The following is a 19,799-nucleotide window of genomic DNA, read 5'->3' on the forward strand; positions in this document are numbered from 1 at the left end:
GTTATAGAAATATTAATAACTTATTTTATTTTGATTAGATATAAATCAAGTGTTCTAAATTGAAGCAAGGGGATGCAAATAATGTGAAGAAACATGCCCCATCAGCATGTACATCGTGTCTCCAACCTCATATTTTGTGAATAATAATAAATATTTGTTGAGATATACACTCATCGACCACTTTATTAGGTACACCTGTACACCTACTTATTCATGCAATTGTCTAATCAGCCAATCGTGTGGCAGCAGTGTAATGTATAAAATACAGAACTGCCACTCACTGGATGTTTTTTGTTTTTGGCACCATTCTGAGTAAATTCTAGAGACTGTTGCATGTGAAAATCTCAGGAGATCAGCAGTTACAGAAATACTCTAACCAGCCCATCTGGCACCAACAATCATGCCACGATTGAAATCACTGAGATCAAATTTTTTCCCATTCTGATGGTTGATGTGAACCTTTACTGAAGCTCCTGACCCGTATCTGCTTGATTCTATACATTACACTGCTGCCATACGATTGGCTGATTAGATAAACACATGAATAAGTAGATGTACAGGTTAAGAAAAGCAGCCACTAAGTGCCCAGCAGATAGATGGGAACTCCTTCAATACTGTTTAAAAAGCATCCCAGGGTGATACCTCAAGAAGTTGGTTGAGAAAATGCCAAGAGAACATTTCTGCAAAATCTAGGCAAAGTGTGGCCACTTTGAAGACACTTAAATATAACATAGTTTTGATTTATTTTGGATTTTTTTAGTCACAACATAATTCCCATATTTCCATTTCTATTATTCCATAGTTGTGATGACTTTACTATTATTCTAAAATGTGAAAATAAAAAATAAAGAAATAAAGAATGAGTAAGTGACCCTAAACTTTTGAACAGTAGTGTATATAGTTTACAGACAGATTGTTTAACTTTTAATTGACTATATCACAATTCCAGTGGGTCAGAATATACACTTTATATACACAAAGTTAACTGTGCCTTTAAGCAGCTTGTGAAATTCCAGAATATGATGTCAAGCTTTTAGGCAATTAGTCAATTAGCTTCTGATAGGCTAATTGGAGTCAATTGGAGGTGTACATGTGGATGTATTTTAAGGCCTACCTTACAACTCGGTGCCTCTTTGCTTGACATCATGGGGAAATCTAAAGAAATTGTGGACCTTCACAAGTCTGATTCATACTTGGGAGCAATTTCAAAATGCCTGAAGGTACCATGTTCATCTGTACAAACAATAGTACGCAAGTATAAACACCATGGGACCATGCAGCCATCATACCACTCATGAAGGAGACGCATTCTGTCTCCTAGAGATGAACATAGTTTGGTGCGAAAAATGCAAATCAATCCCAGAACAACAGCAAAGGGCCTTGTGAAGATGCTGGAGGGAACAGGTAGACAAGTATCTATATCCACAGCAAAATGAGTCCTATATCGACATAACCTGAAAGGCTGCTCAGCAAGGAAGAAGCCAATGCTTCAAAACCACCATGAAAAAGCCAGACTACAGTTTGCAAGTGCACATGGGGACAAAGATCTTACTTTTTGGAGAAATGTCCTCTGGTCTGATGAAACAAAAATGAACTGTTTGGCCATAATGACCATCGTTATGTTTCTTTTGCAAGCCAAAGAACACCATCCCAACCATGAAGCACGGGGGTGGCAGCATCATGCTGTGGGGGTGCTTTGCTGCAGGAGAGAGTGGTGCACTGCACAAAATAGATGGCATCATGAGGAAGGAAATTTATGTGGATATATTGAAGCAACATCAAGACATCAGCCAGGAAGTTAAAGCTCGGTTACAAATGGGTCTTCCACATGGACAATGACCCCAAGCACACCTCCAAAGTTGTGGCAAAATTGCTTAAGGACAAAGTCAAGGTATTGGAGTGGCCATCACAAAGTCCTGACCTCAATCAGATAGAAAATTTGTGGGCAGAACTGAAAAAGCATGTGCGAGCAAGGAGGCCTACAAACCTGACTCAGTTACACCAGTTCTGTCTGGAGGAATGGCCCAAAATTCCAGCAACTTATTGTGAGAAGCTTGTGGAAGGCTACCCAAGTTAAACAATTTAAAGGCAATGCTACCAAATACTAACAAATGTATGTAAACTTCTGACCCACTGGGAAAGTAATGAAAGCTGAAATAAATCATTCTCTCTGCTATTATTCTGACATTTCACATACTTCACTTAAAATAAAGTGAATAAAATATTCTACACATAAATGTCAGGAAATTGTAAAAAACTGAGTATAAATGTATTTGGTTAAGGTGTATGTAAACTTCTGACTTAAACGATATATATATATATATATATATATATATATATATATATATATATATATATATATATATATATATATATATATATATATATATATTATATATATATATAGAGAGAGAGAGAGAGTGAGAGAGAGAGAGAGAGAGAGAGAGAGAGAGAGAGAGAGAGAGAGAGTCCTGAAAAAAAGTGTATTTCGTGATTGTTTATAGTAAAAAGTCCTGCGTAATGCACCAAATCTTAATTTTTCTGGTTATTATTGGGATTTTGTTAGCATAATAAACTGCAACTGGGCTTTTGCTCATTTTAGACTCTTGTAGCCTCTGTGTTTGTGCCATCAAAGTAAGAAAATATTAAGCATTTTTTTTTACTTCTATAAATTAATTAAAAAAAACTATTGGAAGATAAATTAGTTATCGGTCTGTTCCACAACCAAAATCCATGATCAGTCGACCTCTTAATAATGTTTTGGATAATGACATGACTATGCCCCAATTCTCATTACCATAATGAAAACAAAAATCTCATTTTCATTACTGTAATGTGGAAAAATCTATGACACAGTATATTTATACATGATAGTATAAAAAATTATTTGTTGGTATAAAATATATGTTGTACTGCTGATTTCAATAAAAATTTCAATGCATTACAGTAATTTCTAAGTATATTACAGTAATGAGAATCACCATTTAATGTTATTAATGATTAAATATAGAGAAAACATTGGTTTCTTTATGCAATTAGTAATTTCTTATCTTTATGTATGTTTTGGTTTGCATCTTTTGACAACACTTTGATTTTAAACTACCGTCCAGGATCCGTGTCCATTTTTCATTCAATTCTGAACACATTCTGCTCATTCCAGAGGCAACTATGACAATACAGAAGTTTAATAATCAGGTATGTTTAGTTCACAGTGCAAATGCACAAGTTCTTTAAAGGGATAGTTCACCCAAAAATGAAAATTCTCTGGAAATTCAGAGTAAAAAAAGAACTAACTTAAATATTGATCTGTTTCTCACCCACACCTCACTTCTGAAGATATGGATTTAAACACTGGAGTCTTAAGGATTATTTCATGTTTCCTTTGTGATTATTAGGGCTAAAAGGTCTGATCACCATTCACTTGTATTATGAAGATCTACAGAGCTGAGATATTCTACTAAAAATCTTCATTTTTGTTCTGTAGAAGAAAGAAAGACATACACATCTGGGATGACATGAGGGTGAGTAAATGATGAGAGAATTTTCATTTTTGGGTGAATTATACCTTTTATAAGTCTAAATGTTGTGTGTTCAAACAAACTGTAGGTGGCAGAGTACTAAAGTTTACTTTGCTAACCCCGACAATCACTCAAACTGGAGGTCTGCTTGCATCATTTGGCACAGAGACAGTGAGTAGACAGACAGCATGCACAGACAGATGGCAGGCAGTTTCAGTTCAGCTGTTTCATACCTCCATCGGACGGAACTCGACTCTCCATCCAATGTCAGAGTTTGGAGGAGGCGGCTTGAACCTCATTGTCTGCCAGTTGGTTGACTGAAGATTCTGTAACATGGAAAACCTTTGATTCATTTTTTTTTTTCATCCAGGTTTAACAAAACTTTCAAAATATGGAGTGAAATAACAGACAAAATAAAATCTATGAATGAACTGGTGAAGCGAAACTTTAAATTCTCATTACTGTGATGCAGAAAAAAAGATCTATTATTTAAATTGTAAAGTACTTGAACATCATGTTAGTATTTATTGTAGGCCTTTAATTTATGCTGATTTAAATAAAATAAAAAAGCATCCTTTTAAAAATATTTAAAAAGAAATAAATATTACTGGAATACACTTATGAGAATCTAAAGAACATTATCAAGAATAATGAGAGTTAGCTCAAAAGTAAAACCTAAGTCATAAGAATTTGGAGGAAAAATTTGCTTGTAATGAAAATGTGAAAATGCAAAATAAAATAAAGTTTAATGGTCCTAAAATTATTATTTCCTCAAGTATAATATCTTAGATATCTTTTTGTTTGTTTGTTTGTTTTTTCTTTGATTTTGGGGTGAAATGTAACCTGGACATATTTTTGTAAGATCCACAATAAAGTATACTGTATGTGATGTAGCATTAAATACATAAAAATACAAAATATACCATGAAAAGTGTTTTTAAAAGAATTAAATATGAAACAAATGGTATTTATTTATTCAAAATATTTTTTTTTAATCAAACACCTGCACAGAAACCTTTAATGGATAATGTTTTAGTTTGCTGAAACTCTAAAAATAAGATGGCAACTTTACATACCTCAAAGTGGTCTGATTCGTTCTCGTCATCTAAATGAATCTTCTCCTCGAAGAGTGACAGCGGGTCACGGATAAAGAGATGTGCAATGTGCTGCGCCAGCAGTTTGTCAATGCCTGCAAAAGTGCCGAACAGCATGCTTATAGAGCCTGCAACACACGGTCTGCTGCTCTAATGATCATCGGTGTGTGTGTGTGTGTGTGTGTGTGTGTGTGTGTGTGTGTGTGTGTGTGATTACCTGCATCAAGCAGCTGTTTGTTGATATCTTCATCAATGGTCAGCTCAATGTCATTATATTTCTCACCGCAGCAGGACAGGTAGCTGTCAATCGAATCATACCGTGACTTGTTGATCCTGAATTTATTGGTTTTCAGTGGCTGCAGAGAAATAGATGAACAGCAATAACATGAGATGCAAGCCAGTTTAACAGAACTGTGAAGTAGAAGTGTATAATGAGAGATAAAGCACATGGGCAGTTGACGTTACATGTCAGAGCAGGGTCTTCCATCTAAAACCATTTTAAAAAGCATTTTGGCATTATTTACTACTCCACATGCAGTTATTTCATTTTAAATGAGAGAATAAATGTAAAAAAAAGGTGATTAAAAAGAAATGGAGACCAGATACAGCAACTAAAAACACTTTTTCCAGACCCTTAAACCTGCTGGTCTTGAATTAGGAAACAGTGACGGCATTAGCTAGGAAGAGAAAGAGATAACATCCAGACCAAGTATAGTGAGGATGCAAAAAAAAAACAAAAACAAAAAAACTACATGGTAGAAAACTAGATCGCTCACACTATAATCAACTAAACGGTCTACATTTCAAGCGCCCGATGCGCCAAATCACCCATTCAGTTGATGGATGCCCTGGTCTTAATTTTGTAGTGCTGCTCAACTACTCTATTTTCCTTATTTGTCTCAATTTCAAAATGACTATGGATGTTAAAAAGTTCTCAAAACTAGGAGTAAGAATTGTAAACAAAGACTAACATAGTTAAATGGTTACATAGTGATGTCATTGTTTGAGAGAGGTTTACAGATTCCCTTCAGAGCACCAGAAAAAGCCCCATTTCAGTGGATGATGGGATGCAGTTCTCACCTCTAGTCCCCGCTCCTCTCGAGTTCTGTCATCCACAGAGGCAGAGATCACACCCCAGCGGCAGTCGATGTCTGATACGAAGCCACGATAGAAGGGTGATGCGGCACTGAGAGCCATCTACATAAACAAACATCACTGAGAACTCTTAGCATGCAGAAGATCTTCAACACTGTTGAAAAACTTAAGGCAACAAGTGTTGGGGAGTAGTTAACTAAAAATAGCAACACTACTAACTTAATTACATTTTTCAGTAGTGTGAGGGTAGCTCAGCCATTTTCACAATAGTGTCGCTTTTCCAGTAACAAGCTACATTTTCCAATGAGTAGTGCTGTACCGTCACAAAATGCTTTATTGGTCACAAAGGGATCCATTTTCATGACCACTCTAGGCACAGCGCTACGTCTTACACAATTCTCGTGAGCACGCTAATTCAAAGCGTAATTTCCAAACCAACGCAAAACGCAAGTGTTCGTGGGTGTGTATTTGTACTATATGTGGATGTATGCCTGCAATTTGTGGGTGTATTGTATGTTAATGAAGTGGCGAAAAGTGCAATTTGCTATTTTCCTGGGAAATAGATTATTGCACTAAGACGTCTGTGAAGCACGTCTATTCTCGACGAAAAGTCTAAACTCAGTTTCTGCATTTGCAGTTTGGGGATTCCATCAGTAGATTATATCGCTGAGCTATCAATCACTATCAATACTAGCCATTATTTCTGTGTCAGTAGATCAATATGATTAATAATAATAATAATGAGTTTTTTGTATAGTGCCTTTCCAAAACTCAAGGATGCAGTACAGAAATTAAACATTACACAGAGAAACACAACGTTACAAATCAATGAACAATGGGAGAGAAGCGAAGCATATTTATGAGAAACGGGCGAACAGGATGAGATCCAATAGTACCACAGAGGCCGATAGAGAACATAGAAAACACATACATCGTGGTCCAGAGCAGCACAGTCGACAATACAGTCACAGAGCAGGAGATGCATTGCCTATAGCCCATTTAAACTACCAAATTCTTATGAAAAGGCTGTCTTAATTTATATTGACATTACTTGCCAGGGAACAGACTATATAACAGGATACAGACGGTGCAATAACCGGAGAAGAATGGTAGCCCATTAGAGCTTTGTGCGCACGATTTCTCCAACCCACTTGTGCTTGGACTTGGCCCATGCTTGCACAAAAATAGCAAAACTTCATGGCCATGCCCACTGAATTTGCACGAATGACGTATCGCATTGCGCTCTGCATAAGGCAGATCGCTCCTAAAATAGGGCCCAAATAGTTTACTATTTTTTGGTGTTTGGCGAGTGTTGATATTATGTTTAAAATATTACATGGAGCATGAACTCTGCTGAAAGACTTTGCCTTCTTTTAAGCCGTGTTGTCTTACCACTATTGGACAGAACGTGGCCAGCTGATCGTAGAGATACCGCGCCTCATTGATGCTGCATGCCTGGAATGTCACCTGCAGCCACAGTGGTATACAAACTTCATACATCAACCTGACTCAGATATACCTCATGCAAATCAACAAGAGTCAACCATCTTCAGGTTTCTTGGAGTAAAAGGGACGAGTTTACCTGCAGGCAACAATTTCCCATGCCAAAGCCCATGGCGTCCATGTATATGTGATCAGGCAGGGCTGCCCGCGCAGCCTCACCATCATCTTCTGGGAACGTCTCTACAAACGGGGATGGGGTTTTTCTATCTTTATAAACTGTTAAGGACAAGAATGTTGAATGAGAAGCAATGCAAACCATGGTGAGAATCACACTATAATATGAGTGAAAATGTTGGGGTAAAACACAATTTTTTTAAAGAAACCCTCCCTTGTCGTTGCCATCGATTAAACAAATTTAACATCATACAATGTGTCCTAACTAGGTGTGAAACAATAAATTGACAAGCGACCCTATCCACCATGAAGTCTCATTAGTCTAAAAGCCCTTTCTACATAAACAGAGTACAAAAGTAAGGTTCTGGAAGGAAAAAAGGAGAAATAGATTTTTAACAATAATGTAAACTTTTTAAGAGAGACCTACCATGAGCTCTGAGGTTGTTAAGTATTGATAGATGCTTTTATAGAAGTCACAAATGTGTGTAATTTCAACATAGTTTTAATCGCATTACATAAACAAATCCCCAGTGAAGAACTACATTACCCATAATCCTGAAGAGAGATTCACCAATCAGAGAAGTCGCTCTACTATGGAAATGTTCCCATTCTACTATTTTACTTTAACCTGAAAATGTGTTTAATACTCACTGTTTAACAATGCTTATTATATAATAAAATACTTTTTTTTTTTAATCAATATATACCATGCATCATGCTCTTTGCTCCAAATCAAAATTTGTTATGTTGTGATTAATCTCGGAGTGGTTTGGTTTGGTTCATGGCTTAAAACTCTTTAAGCATCACATTTGTTTTTAAAGGAATTTTTCAGATTCAATACAAGTTCAACTCAATCGACAGCATTTGTAGCATAATGTCGATTACCACAGAAAATAATTTCTTGTCCTTCGTTTATTAAAAAAAGCAGCAAATAATGTGGTTATATTAAGGCATTTACAATGAATGGGGCAAGTCCATAAACATTACAATGCACACTATTTTAAAAGTATAGCCACAAAATGTAAACATTATCCATGTTAACATGATTTTTGGGCAATAAAACCTCTGTTCTACATAATTTTAGTGTACAAATTGCTTACAGGATTTACAAGCATAGTGTCTTAGTGGTAACCAAGTTGCAATATTAGATATAACTGTTCCCTGATAAGATTAGCAAGCATTTTTATCATACTAAATTGTTGTAAACACATGTAATGTTTACATTGTGTGGCTAAAATTTTATATATTTTATAGTATATGGACTAGCCCCATTCAGTTCCTTTGTAAGCATTTTGCTGTAACCCAGATTTTATTTTCCATGGATATCAACATTACGCCACACATTCTACTGATTGAGCTCAACTTGTATTGAACCCAGAAAATAAATGGTTGTCAAATTGTGCAACATTTTTGCATTTAATTTGGTTAGAGAATTTGCTCAATTACATGTTAGAACATCTTGATGGCTCAAATTAAACCAATTCACTCGATCTCATGAAGAGATAATGACAAACAGACGAGACAAACCAAATTATTATACACTTTTTCATTTCTACAACAAGAATGATTTCAACTTAAATAAATAAATGAAATAAATACAATTATAGACTTACTGGGCACATTTATCACCACTTTCTCACCCCTTCTGTGGCGTATGTTTCTGGTCAGGGTGCTGTAGAAGTAACAAATAAACCCTGTTAATTATAGGCTACCTAATGCTACCTTTTCAAGATGGAGCTGCAATGGAAATGCTGCAATATTTATCATAATTACATAACTCAAGTGGTGCTTGCCTGTGCAAAACACTCTGACATTATGCTAGGGTGTTCTGAGTGGTTTAAAGCACAGTCTGTGATTGCCTGGGCATTGATATGTAATGGCTAAAGCATTCTCAGCAGTCCCCGAATTAATTACAGTGTTATGGGGGGTCCCATTTGCCATTAACAAACATATACTGTTGGTAGGCTTAATTCCTTTTGTTTTCCTCTCCTTTTTCTCCCCAATTTGGAATTCCCAATGTGCTCTAGGTCCTCGTGGTGGTGTAGTGACTCGCCACAAACCGGGTGGCGGAGGACAAATCTCAGTTGCCTCCGTGTCCGAGACCGTCAATCCGCGCATCTAATCACGTGGCTTGTTGAGCGCATTACCGCGGAGACATAGCGCGTGTGGAGGCTTCATGCTATTCTCCGTGGCATCCATGCACAACTCACCATGCGCCCCACTGAGAGTGGACCACATTATAGTGACCACAAGGAGGTTACCCCATGTAACTCTACCCTCCCTAGCAACCAGGCCAATTTGGTTGCTTAGGAGACCTGGCTTGAGTCACTCAGCATGCCCTGGATTCGAACTCACGACTCCAGGGATGGTAGTCAACGTCTTTACCTGCTGAGCTACCCAGGCCCCGGTAGGCTTAATTCTTAATAGATTAATAGTTAGTTCATCAACATTTAAATCTATCAAATCAATCTTTCATGTCATTTATAACTACATTAATGTATTTTCAGTTTTAACTGTCTATTAAGTGTTGTTTAATGCAATAATGCTTAATGGGTTATTCATGATAGTTATAAAATGTTAATATATTTTATGACATAAACTACCACAAAGAAGCAAATCTGCATCTGTATATGCTGTTTTTTTCATATTATTTTCTATGAAAATATGCACCAGATCAGTGGTTCCCAACCTTTTTACCCTGAAGCCCCATCTACTTATATACAAGTCTACACATATAGTTTATCACTGCCATGGATACGCGCTCTCTCTCCTCGTGTGCACGCGCGAGATAGCACTATCATCAATGGCCGTGAGAAATGCAAAATGATGAATACAGTACAATGATATTTTGGAATGTGCATTGCCATGGATTTTGCATAACCGCGATGGTACTTAATACATTTCTAGCAGTTGACGTTTCTACTGGTCTATTACATATTGACACAGAGCCATGCAGCTGCTTGATGGTCTCGTTACAAAGCATCAACAAGGTATGCTGTTTTAAGAGGTTTTTACAGTGTTGCCGTGCGTGGTTATGATGTTATAGAATTTTCACGATCATTGAAGATCCAAGAAAAAGAAACCCACAAGCACTTGCCCACACGACAGCCAGCGCAACTGCGTTAGAAGCAGAATACTGTAAATTTGGTATGCGTCATCCTCACGCAGTTGTGCAAAGAGGCTGTTATTGGTAGTGGCATTTCATTATTTTTTTTTTATTGTTATTTTATGTTTGAGATTTTGCTCATCAAGTTGAGTTAGACGAGGGCGCTGACATGCGTACATGATACTATTATCGCGCTTTTTATGGATTCGCACATTTTTATTTGACTCGCTATTTTTCTCAGAATCTTGCATGTGAGCAAGATGTTTAATCCGTCATTACTCAGAACGCTGTCCATCACTTTGACACATAAAAACAAGCAAGAAACTCTGCTTAAACCATCTTCACGTGGTATATCTCTCCCTTGGCCTCTGCGTGCACGTGAAAAAAGAGAGGGAGGGAGAGGACAGTGCTCACAGACGTGTGTGTGAAACAACTGTGCTTTTAATGCAAAAATAACTAAAGCGCCTCTTTTAAAGGTATTTGAGGAAAGATGCAATAGGGAGTTTTTATTCTGATGGTAGGCTGCAATAATAAGTTAATAACTTTGGGCGTTAGATCAGCTGTTACTTGCGCTGCGCGCCCAAATAAATTTCAGCATTCGCAAGCAGTAATTTTCCACTTACAAATGTGAGTAAAACGCTCACACTGTAGAGCCCTGATTATTGTAAATAATTCATGAAATTTAACGTATCCTAACTACGTAAATTAAATGGTATTTGTCATTATTATCTTTACTAAAATAATGAGCACTGATTCTCAGTGTTTTTAGCAAATTGCTGTGTGGTTGCTAAGGTGTTTGCATGTTTTAGCACGTTGCCATGTTGTTGCTAAGTTGTTCAGAGCAAAACTCTCCTCAACAAACCACATGATTTGAGGCATCATTGATGTCTGTAACACAAAGGGTGCGGGACGATTTACACACTAAAGTGTAATGCTCGGGCTTAAAGTTGTGTTCAATAGTAACCACGATGCTTAGCAAACACCACTAAATAATTCTACAGAAATGAGATGTACAGAACTGTGCAAAATGCTCTCTGCTGCTGGTATGTGAAAAATCATTGTGTGTTGAACTGGATTCCTCATAATCCTCCTGTAATGCCGCTGAGCTGACTAATACAAACAACTTCACACTGCTCTGAGTCACATGTCTCTTATAACACATTCAACTGCAACATAAAACTTTAACTTTTTCCATTCCAGCATGAAATCAGAGATAGTTCAGTTTACCTGAATCTCGGGTGTCTGTTGATGGCCTCGTCAGGAAAGAACAGAGATTTGGACACTCCTCTTTCAACAGGTGTTGGTTTGTACACTGGCTGTGTGAAGCCAGGACAGCCTAACCTAAAACATACAATAAAAAAATAATATAATTAGATATATACTCTCTCTATATACAGTTGAAGTCAGAAGTTCACATACACTTAGGTTGAAGTCATTAAAACTCATTTTTTTAACCACTCCAAAGATTTCATATTAGCAAACTATAGTTTTGGCAAGTCGTTTAGGACTTTATTAAGTAATTTTTCAAACAATTGTTAGACAGATTGTTTCACTTTTAACTGACTATCACAATTCCAGTGGGTCAGAAGTTTACATACACTAAGTTAACTGTGCCTTTAAGCAGCTTGGAAAATTCCAGAAAATGATGTCAAGCCTTTAGGCAATTAGCCAATTAGCTTCTGATAGGCTAATTGGCTAATTTGAGTCAATTGGAGGTGTACCTGTGGATTTATTTAAAGGCCTACTTTCAAACTCAGTGCCTCTTTGCTTGACATCATGAAAAAAAATCAAAATAAATCAGCAAAGACCTAAGAAAGAAAATTGTGGACCTCCACATGTCTGGTTCATCCTTGGGCGCAATTTAAAAATGCCTGAAGGTACCACGTTCATCTGTACAAAGTATAAACACCATGGGACCATGCAGCCATCATACCGCTCAGGAAGGAGATGCATTCTGTCTCCTAGAGATGAACTTAGTTTGGTGTGAAAAGTGCAAATCAATCCCAGAACAAAAGCAAAGGACCTTGTGAAGATGCTGGAGGAGACAGGAAGATAAGTATCTACTGAATATCCACAGTAAAACGAGCCTTGTATCGACATAACCTGACATGTTGCTGGGCAAGTTAGAAGCCATTGCTCCAAAACCACCATAAAAAATCCAGACTACAGTTTGCAAGTGCACATGAGAACAAAGATTTTTCCTTTTTGGAGAAATGCCCTCTGGTCTGATGAAACAAAATTTGAACTGTTTGGTCATAATGACCATCGTTATGTTTGGAGGAAAAAGGGTGAGGCTTGCAAGCCAAAGAACACCAACCCAACTGTGAAGCATGTGGGTGGCAGCATCATGTTGTGGGGGTGCTTTGCTGCAGGAAGGACTGGTACACTTAGATGGCATCATGACGAAGGAAAATTATGTGGATTATTGAAGCAACATCTCAAGACATCAGCCAGGAAGTTAACTCTCAGTCGCAAATGGGTCTTCCAAATGGACAATGACCCCAAGCATACCTCCAAAGTTGTGGCAAAATGGCTTAAGGACAACAAAATCAAGGTATTGGAGTGGCCATCGCAAAGCCCTGACCTCAATCCGATGGCCTACAAACCTGACACAGTTACACCAGTTCTGTCTGGAGGAATGGGACAAAATTCTAGCAACTTATTGTGAGAAGCTTGTGGAAGGCTATCCAAAACCCAGGTTAAACAATTTAAAGGAATAGTTCACTCAAAAATGAAAATTTGCTGATATTTTACTCACCCGCAGGCCATCCAAGATGTATTTGAGTTTCTTTCTTCATTTTAGGCCTCCTCCTTTAAACAATGCAAATAAATGTCCTCCATTTTTTGACGGTCCAAAATGCATATTTAGGGTGCATCAAAATAATCCACGCGACTCCAGTCGACAAATAAAGTTCTTCTGAATGCAAACGATTGAGGAGTCAGGAAGCGCGTCATTGTTTACATCGTTTTTTAAAATGTTTTATTATTATTATTTGGAAATTATTTTATTTTATTTCATATTGTTTTGAAATTGTTTTAGACTGTTTTGGTTTGTAAACAGCACAAGTTTCTCTTGTAAACAATGACACGCTTCCTGACTCCTCCTCCATGTGATGCGTGACCTTACCAATGAGCTTACGTCATCCCTCTCATGAGCGCGTCACACTGATGTATGGAAGCGAACATTTGTAGTTAAAAAGTATAGAAGTATTGTTTTGTTTCTAAAAATAATCAATCATTTGCGTTCAGAAGAACTTTATTTGTCGACTGGAGTCGTATGGATTATTTTGATGCACCCTAAATATGCATTTTGGACCGTCAAAAAAATGGAGGACATTCACTTGCATTGTTTAGAGGAAGAGGCCTGAAATGAAATCCTAAAAATCTTAAATTCTGTTTTGATGAAGAAAGAAACTCAGATATATCTTGGATGGCCTGAGGGTGAGAAAATTATCAGCAAGTTTTCATTTTTAGGTGAACAATTCCTTTAAAGGCAATGCTACCAAATACCATCAAAGTGTATGTAAACTTCTGACCTGCTGGGAATGTGATGAAAGAAATAAAACCTGAAATAAATCATTCTCTCTACTATTACTCTGACATTTAACATTCTTAAAATAAAGTAGTGATCCTAACTGACATAAGACAGGGAGTCTTCAATACAGAGCATTAAGCCCTGAACCAAATCAACCAGCTCTGAGATAAAAAAAAAAAAGAAAAACACTGTGTGCTAATATTCTTTTATGTGTGAATGTACTGTAAACACTTTCGGATAAGTTACTCAAAGTATTCCACTACAAATTGATAATTACTTCTCTAAAATTGTAATCTGATTACTTGTGTTCATTTTACTTAAAAGTAATCACATTACTAATAACTGAAGTTACTTAAACTCTTTTCAGCAGGAAATTTCGATTTCCTCTGTTAACTATTCCATGAAAGTCATTCATTCTGCACTGCACTTTTCTCCCTTAAAATGACTTTTTAGGGGGCACACATCCTTTCTTGTCATAGAAACTCAAACAGACATATCAGGGTTTAAATGTATTTTACATAACTATTATTTTAGAACTACGTGTAACCCTAGTAATGCACTTAAAAATAATTAATTGAAAGCTTTACATTTTTTTCCTTTTGTGTTCTGCATAACTAAGAATGTCATGAAGGTTTTGAGAGTGAGTAAATCACAACAGTATTTTAATATCAGGGTGAACTATGTCTTTAAAACTACTTTATAAAAAAAAAAAAAAAAAAAAAAAAAAAAAAAACCCCATTCACATCAAACTAACTTGTGGCATTTTTAAAAAAAATTTAAAATCAATGACTCTATGGAGAAAATGAATGGGTACATTCGTACAAACGAATAGTTCCAGAACCCGACTGCTTGAATCTATACAACTGTTCATAATACTAGCATGGAAAGGCAATTATGAGCCTGCATCTTACTCTTTATCAGGACCAATAAAGTTATTTGGGCTAAAGGGTGAATGCTATCCATGCACTGTTGATATGGTGCACCCAACTCACTCCAACATCCTGCCATTTTGAGCTTAAAGCAAATGTTTACTCGGTTTCCAAAATGACAGTCTAAATTGTAACAATTCGTATGTATAGAACAAAGAGAAACCCTGTCAGTTAAATAGTTCTTTTAATGGAAGTGTAAATCAAATCAGCTTAATGCCAAATGAGGTCAGTTCTCCTTGGCACATTGACAGTTACAAATCCAACCCATAAAGGACTTGTTTCTGAATGGGTGTGTTAATTATGTGGGTACAATTACGTACAGCTACTTAAGGAAGAAAAAGGAACTTGCAACATGTTCCATGTGCAATTAGGAAAAAAATACACATCAAGCATGCCATCTAGACTGGGTATGGGCGGTATGGCCAAAACGTTCTATCATACATAATTTTATTAGCATTTTATTTATTGACTAACCATGTGGTAATTACTTTCTATTTTCATTTGAAACTTGATTGACACAAACAAAACCAATTCCAAAACCAGTCTGAGTGACACAACTGAACACTAATGCACACTGTTAACGTAAACTAACAGACATTTGGCAGTGTGCACACTACTACATTCTTACATGATTACAGCTGCTCAATATACATTTATGAATAATGGATGACACAGCGATGCATGCACATACATGTTAATATGGACGTTACAGCTCTTAGCAGGTGTAGTTTAGCTACCTGGGGAATGACGTGACTGTGAGAAGAGTTTGGTTCTGATGGAGCACAGATGAAGCCTCTCTTCTCCTCTTGTCCATGTTGTCTTGCACCGTGTTAAACTCGGACATGGTCCCTCCGTACGGCTGTCCGGGCGTTCCCTCGATCATGTAGCTGCCGTACTCCGGCCTCCACAGAGTGGGGTGACTGCAATTAACATTTGACAATAAACCAATCAGGAAACTCAAACAAAAAGGGTGCATTTGAACTAACTGACTTTTCCCCTCTAAACTCCCTGTGGTGTAAACTAATGGTCAGCTGATTTTTTATTTATTTATGGGCAATGCAGGTTTCAACACAGCTGTGGGCATGCATGATTGTGGGTGTGATATTGCTTTTATTCAATAGTTTTACAATTGAGAAGGTAATTACTGGAGTAACTTACATATAAGACACAATATGGCTATTATCATAGTTATTTTGGCAGGATCAATTGTTGTGTGTTGCAAGCCACAGGAACACCACAAACACAGTCAAGTGTAGTGACACAAACAGTGAAGTGCCCCAATGCTGGTACACTTACATTAATAACAGAATGGTTAGAATGCAGTTTGTCCAATCGGGTTAGAGGACTCTAATTAACTGTTGCATTTTGGCTAATACAATTTTACAGTGCTCCTAAGAGGACAGGGAGGGAATTTATTCACTGAAATAGTTTTGCCTGACAATAGTTTTATCCATCCCTTAAGAAAGTCACCATGTTTTTTCCCCCACAAAATAACCATTGTTAAACCATGACAATTGTAGTAAAACTACAGCAACCACAACATTTTGCATGGTTTTACAAAAGTAAATATAGTTCATTTATGGCAGGCTACTTGTGGTAAAATAAATTATTCTGCCAAAAAAAAAAAAAAAAAAAAAAACAACAACAAAAGATTCATAGTTTTACTATTATAAAGCCCTAAGTATACTTCCATTTTGACACGAATGCTCGTTGTCTGCGTACAGTCGAACGTAAGCAGGTCACTTTGTGCGCATACACAGGCGGTTGGCGCGTGCGTGCTACAACTGCTATGAAACGCCGGACTATTTCACTTCAGGAGTTTAGACCCGTAAACGTGTCTAATAATACTGTGAAAAGAAGCTGCGCTCCATTTCCCCCAGTGCTTTGCGTTATGAATAAATTATGCAGATTATTGTGTACTTTGCTTTACTTCTTGCCGATTTTAGATATACTGCTGTTATTTTATCTGTTGTAACTTTCAGTTATTTGTCTTTTTGTTATTATTAAGAGCTCATTTTATACTTAAATTTGTTTTCACCGTCATTGCGATTTGTATGTTAAATGATCAGGTCCTTGCGCGCTGTACACTCTCAAGTGTGCGTGTGATGGAAACCATTGGACTCCTGAGAATTAAAAAAAAAAGTAATCAATGTTTCTTAATCTTATAACATGTTCATTTACTTCGCACGTATTCATGCCTTTGCGGGCCCCCCCCCCAGGCAGACACCTGTTTTGCCTGTTGGACGGGCCGGCCCTGTTCTCACCCAATCAATAAACTGAGTCAGGCCAGACCAGTTCATTGTTGCAGGTTATTTCCGCCAGTTGCTCATTCAAGTCAAACAAATCAACATGGCCAGAAGAAACGTCCTTTTGTGTTGTAACCAGTGTTACGGTTCAACTGGTTTTCATGCTAGTTGACCCGACCACAAAGAGTACTGATGTTATCAATAACATTCATTAATAAGATGAATACATTACCTACAGGTGATAACCCATTATTTGAATAATACATCTTATTATAATTTCCTCTGTGTCCAGTTTTCTGAACTGGTCTGGCCTGACTCAGTTCATTATTGATTGGATGAGAACACCTCAAACTTTACTGGCTGTCAAAACCAGCAGGCAGGGGCTCATTATACTACATTGAAAATACCATAAAAAATGCTGCTTTTGTGCAAATAATTTTTTTTTTACTGAGTCATATGCCAAGCCAAACGTAAAAAGGTGCTATTCACATACACTAAACACCATCCAATACAGTGTTTATAACTATTTCCATGCATTTTGAAATTACTACGGCGTGTTTTACGACTTTATGATTGTTTAGAATGCCGCAAAATATGCCGTTTTAGATGTACACGCGTTAAAATCATCACGATATTCTGAGACTCGTGGCTTGCCATACGAGCACTCTGCTGATGACGAGATTTGCATCAGGCATCCTGTTTGTGGATTCTCAGTGTTCACGTCTGACCGAAGTATACTTTTGGGCTTAACACCATGGTTAATTTGTGGTACATGTACCATGGTTTTTAAAACAATGGCATTTACCACAAAAATGGTATAGAGTCAAACTATATAGCTGTGGTTACAGCAGTTTTACTTTACTAAAGCATGGTTAATTTTTGTACGGGCATGTTTTTTTTTAATGGTTTTAAAAACAATCCTTGTACCATAAATCAACCATGGTGTTACCATAGTAAAACTGTAATAACCATGTTTTTGTTTTCATTTGTCAGAATGATTATGAATTTCGTTACCATAGTTTTGTTTTTCTAGTAATATTACTATGGTTTTTCTATGAATTCCACTGATAAAACAGGCCTGTGGTTATTGTAGTAAAAATCATGGTAAATTTTGTGGTGACTATGCTTTTAGTACAAAGGCAACAGTTCAACTACGGTTCTTGTTGTAAAACCATGGTTAATTTTTGTAAGGGAAGGATAAATCTATTGCGAGGGAACTCAATATAATTGTAACGCAAAACTTTGTGAGGGAACACAAATAATTTAGAGGGAAAGCAAAAGTATTTCAGAAAAAAAATCCCCTCCCTGTCCTCTAAAGGGCTCCAAACAATTTAAAAAGTAATTTGTGTTAAAACACTTTCATCTAACTTATCTTAATATGCAGAGATGCTTCAGTCATTGCTCTGTAATTGCTCAAAACACTGATTTGTTTGAGCATCCAAAACAGCCCATGACAGCAACGTTGCCTCAACAAGTGGTGTGAGTCTAGTACCACTAAAGTCTCAGAAACACACTTCGCCTTTAAATAAAGCAATGGAGATGCTCACAAGCATGCTGAAATATTTCTAGTAAACAGAATTTTTTTGTGATTAACATTTGTATTAATTTTCAAAACCAAGAGAAAAAAAACATATATACAATGATTCAACATTAACTCCCACTACTTCCCCTCCCCAATCAAGAACCCCACCCGACCCCAAACGAACATCCCAGTGGTCTTACATAAGTACACACATATACAGAGAATAAAATAATATATATATATATATATATATATATATATATATATATATATATATATATATATATATATATACACACACATACACACACACACATACATATATATAAACATATAAATACACTATATTGCCAAAAGTATTCGCTCATCTGCCTTTAGACGCATATGAACTTAAGTGACATCCCATTCTTTATCCATAGGGTTTAATATGACGTCGGCCCACCCTTTGCAGCTATAACAGCTTCAACTCTTCTGGGAAGGCTTTCCACAAGGTTCAGGAGTGTGTTTATGGGAATTTTTGACCATTCTTCCAGAAGCGCATTTGTGAGGTCAGACACTGATGTTGGACAAGAAGGCCTGGCTCGCAGTCTTCGCTCTAATTCATCCCAAAGGTGCTCTGTCGGGTTGAGGTCAGGACTCTGTGCAGGCCAGTCAAGTTCTTCCACACCAAACTCGCTCATCCATGTCTTTATGGACCTTGCTTTGTGCACTGGTGCGCAGTCATGTTGGAACAGGAAGGGGCCATCCCCAAACTGTTCCCACAAAGTTGGGAGCATGGAATTGTCCAAAATCTCTTGGTATGCTGAAGCATTCACAGTTCCTTTCACTGGAACTAAGGGGCCAAGTCCAGCTCCTGAAAAACAACCCCACACCATAATCCCCCTCCACCAAACTTCACAGTTGGCACAATGCAGTCAGACAAGTACCGTTCTCCTGGCAACCGCCAAACCCAGACTCGTCCATCAGATTGCCAGATGGAGAAGCGTGATTTGTCACTCCAGAGAACGCGTCTCCACTGCTCTAGAGTCCAGTGGCGGCGTGCTTTACACCATTGCATCCGACGCTTTGCATTGCACTTGGTGATGTATAGCTTGGATGCAGCTGCTCGGCCATGGAAACCCATTCCATGAAGCTCTC

At 37.2% G+C, this 19,799-nt stretch overlaps 1 protein-coding gene across 3 annotated transcripts in view; it reads right to left on the reverse strand.

Annotated features, from left to right (window-relative positions):
* The window catches only part of gclc (glutamate-cysteine ligase, catalytic subunit), a 51,684-nt gene that overhangs the window by 6,955 nt on the left and 24,930 nt on the right, over positions 1–19,799 (reverse strand). For all 3 annotated transcript variants that reach the window (XM_051650895.1, XM_051650896.1, XM_051650897.1), the window contains exons 3-11: positions 15,632–15,814; positions 11,658–11,771; positions 8,938–8,996; positions 7,290–7,426; positions 7,100–7,174; positions 5,693–5,809; positions 4,830–4,968; positions 4,595–4,707; positions 3,752–3,844 (exon numbers count right to left, since the gene is read on the reverse strand). In XM_051650895.1, coding sequence (XP_051506855.1) covers positions 3,752–3,844; positions 4,595–4,707; positions 4,830–4,968; positions 5,693–5,809; positions 7,100–7,174; positions 7,290–7,426; positions 8,938–8,996; positions 11,658–11,771; positions 15,632–15,814 — 1,030 coding nt within the window. The remainder of the gene's footprint in view (positions 1–3,751; positions 3,845–4,594; positions 4,708–4,829; positions 4,969–5,692; positions 5,810–7,099; positions 7,175–7,289; positions 7,427–8,937; positions 8,997–11,657; positions 11,772–15,631; positions 15,815–19,799) is intronic.

Source organism: Myxocyprinus asiaticus, chromosome 23, assembly GCF_019703515.2.
Source record: "Myxocyprinus asiaticus isolate MX2 ecotype Aquarium Trade chromosome 23, UBuf_Myxa_2, whole genome shotgun sequence".
Lineage (NCBI taxonomy): Eukaryota > Metazoa > Chordata > Actinopteri > Cypriniformes > Catostomidae > Myxocyprinus > Myxocyprinus asiaticus.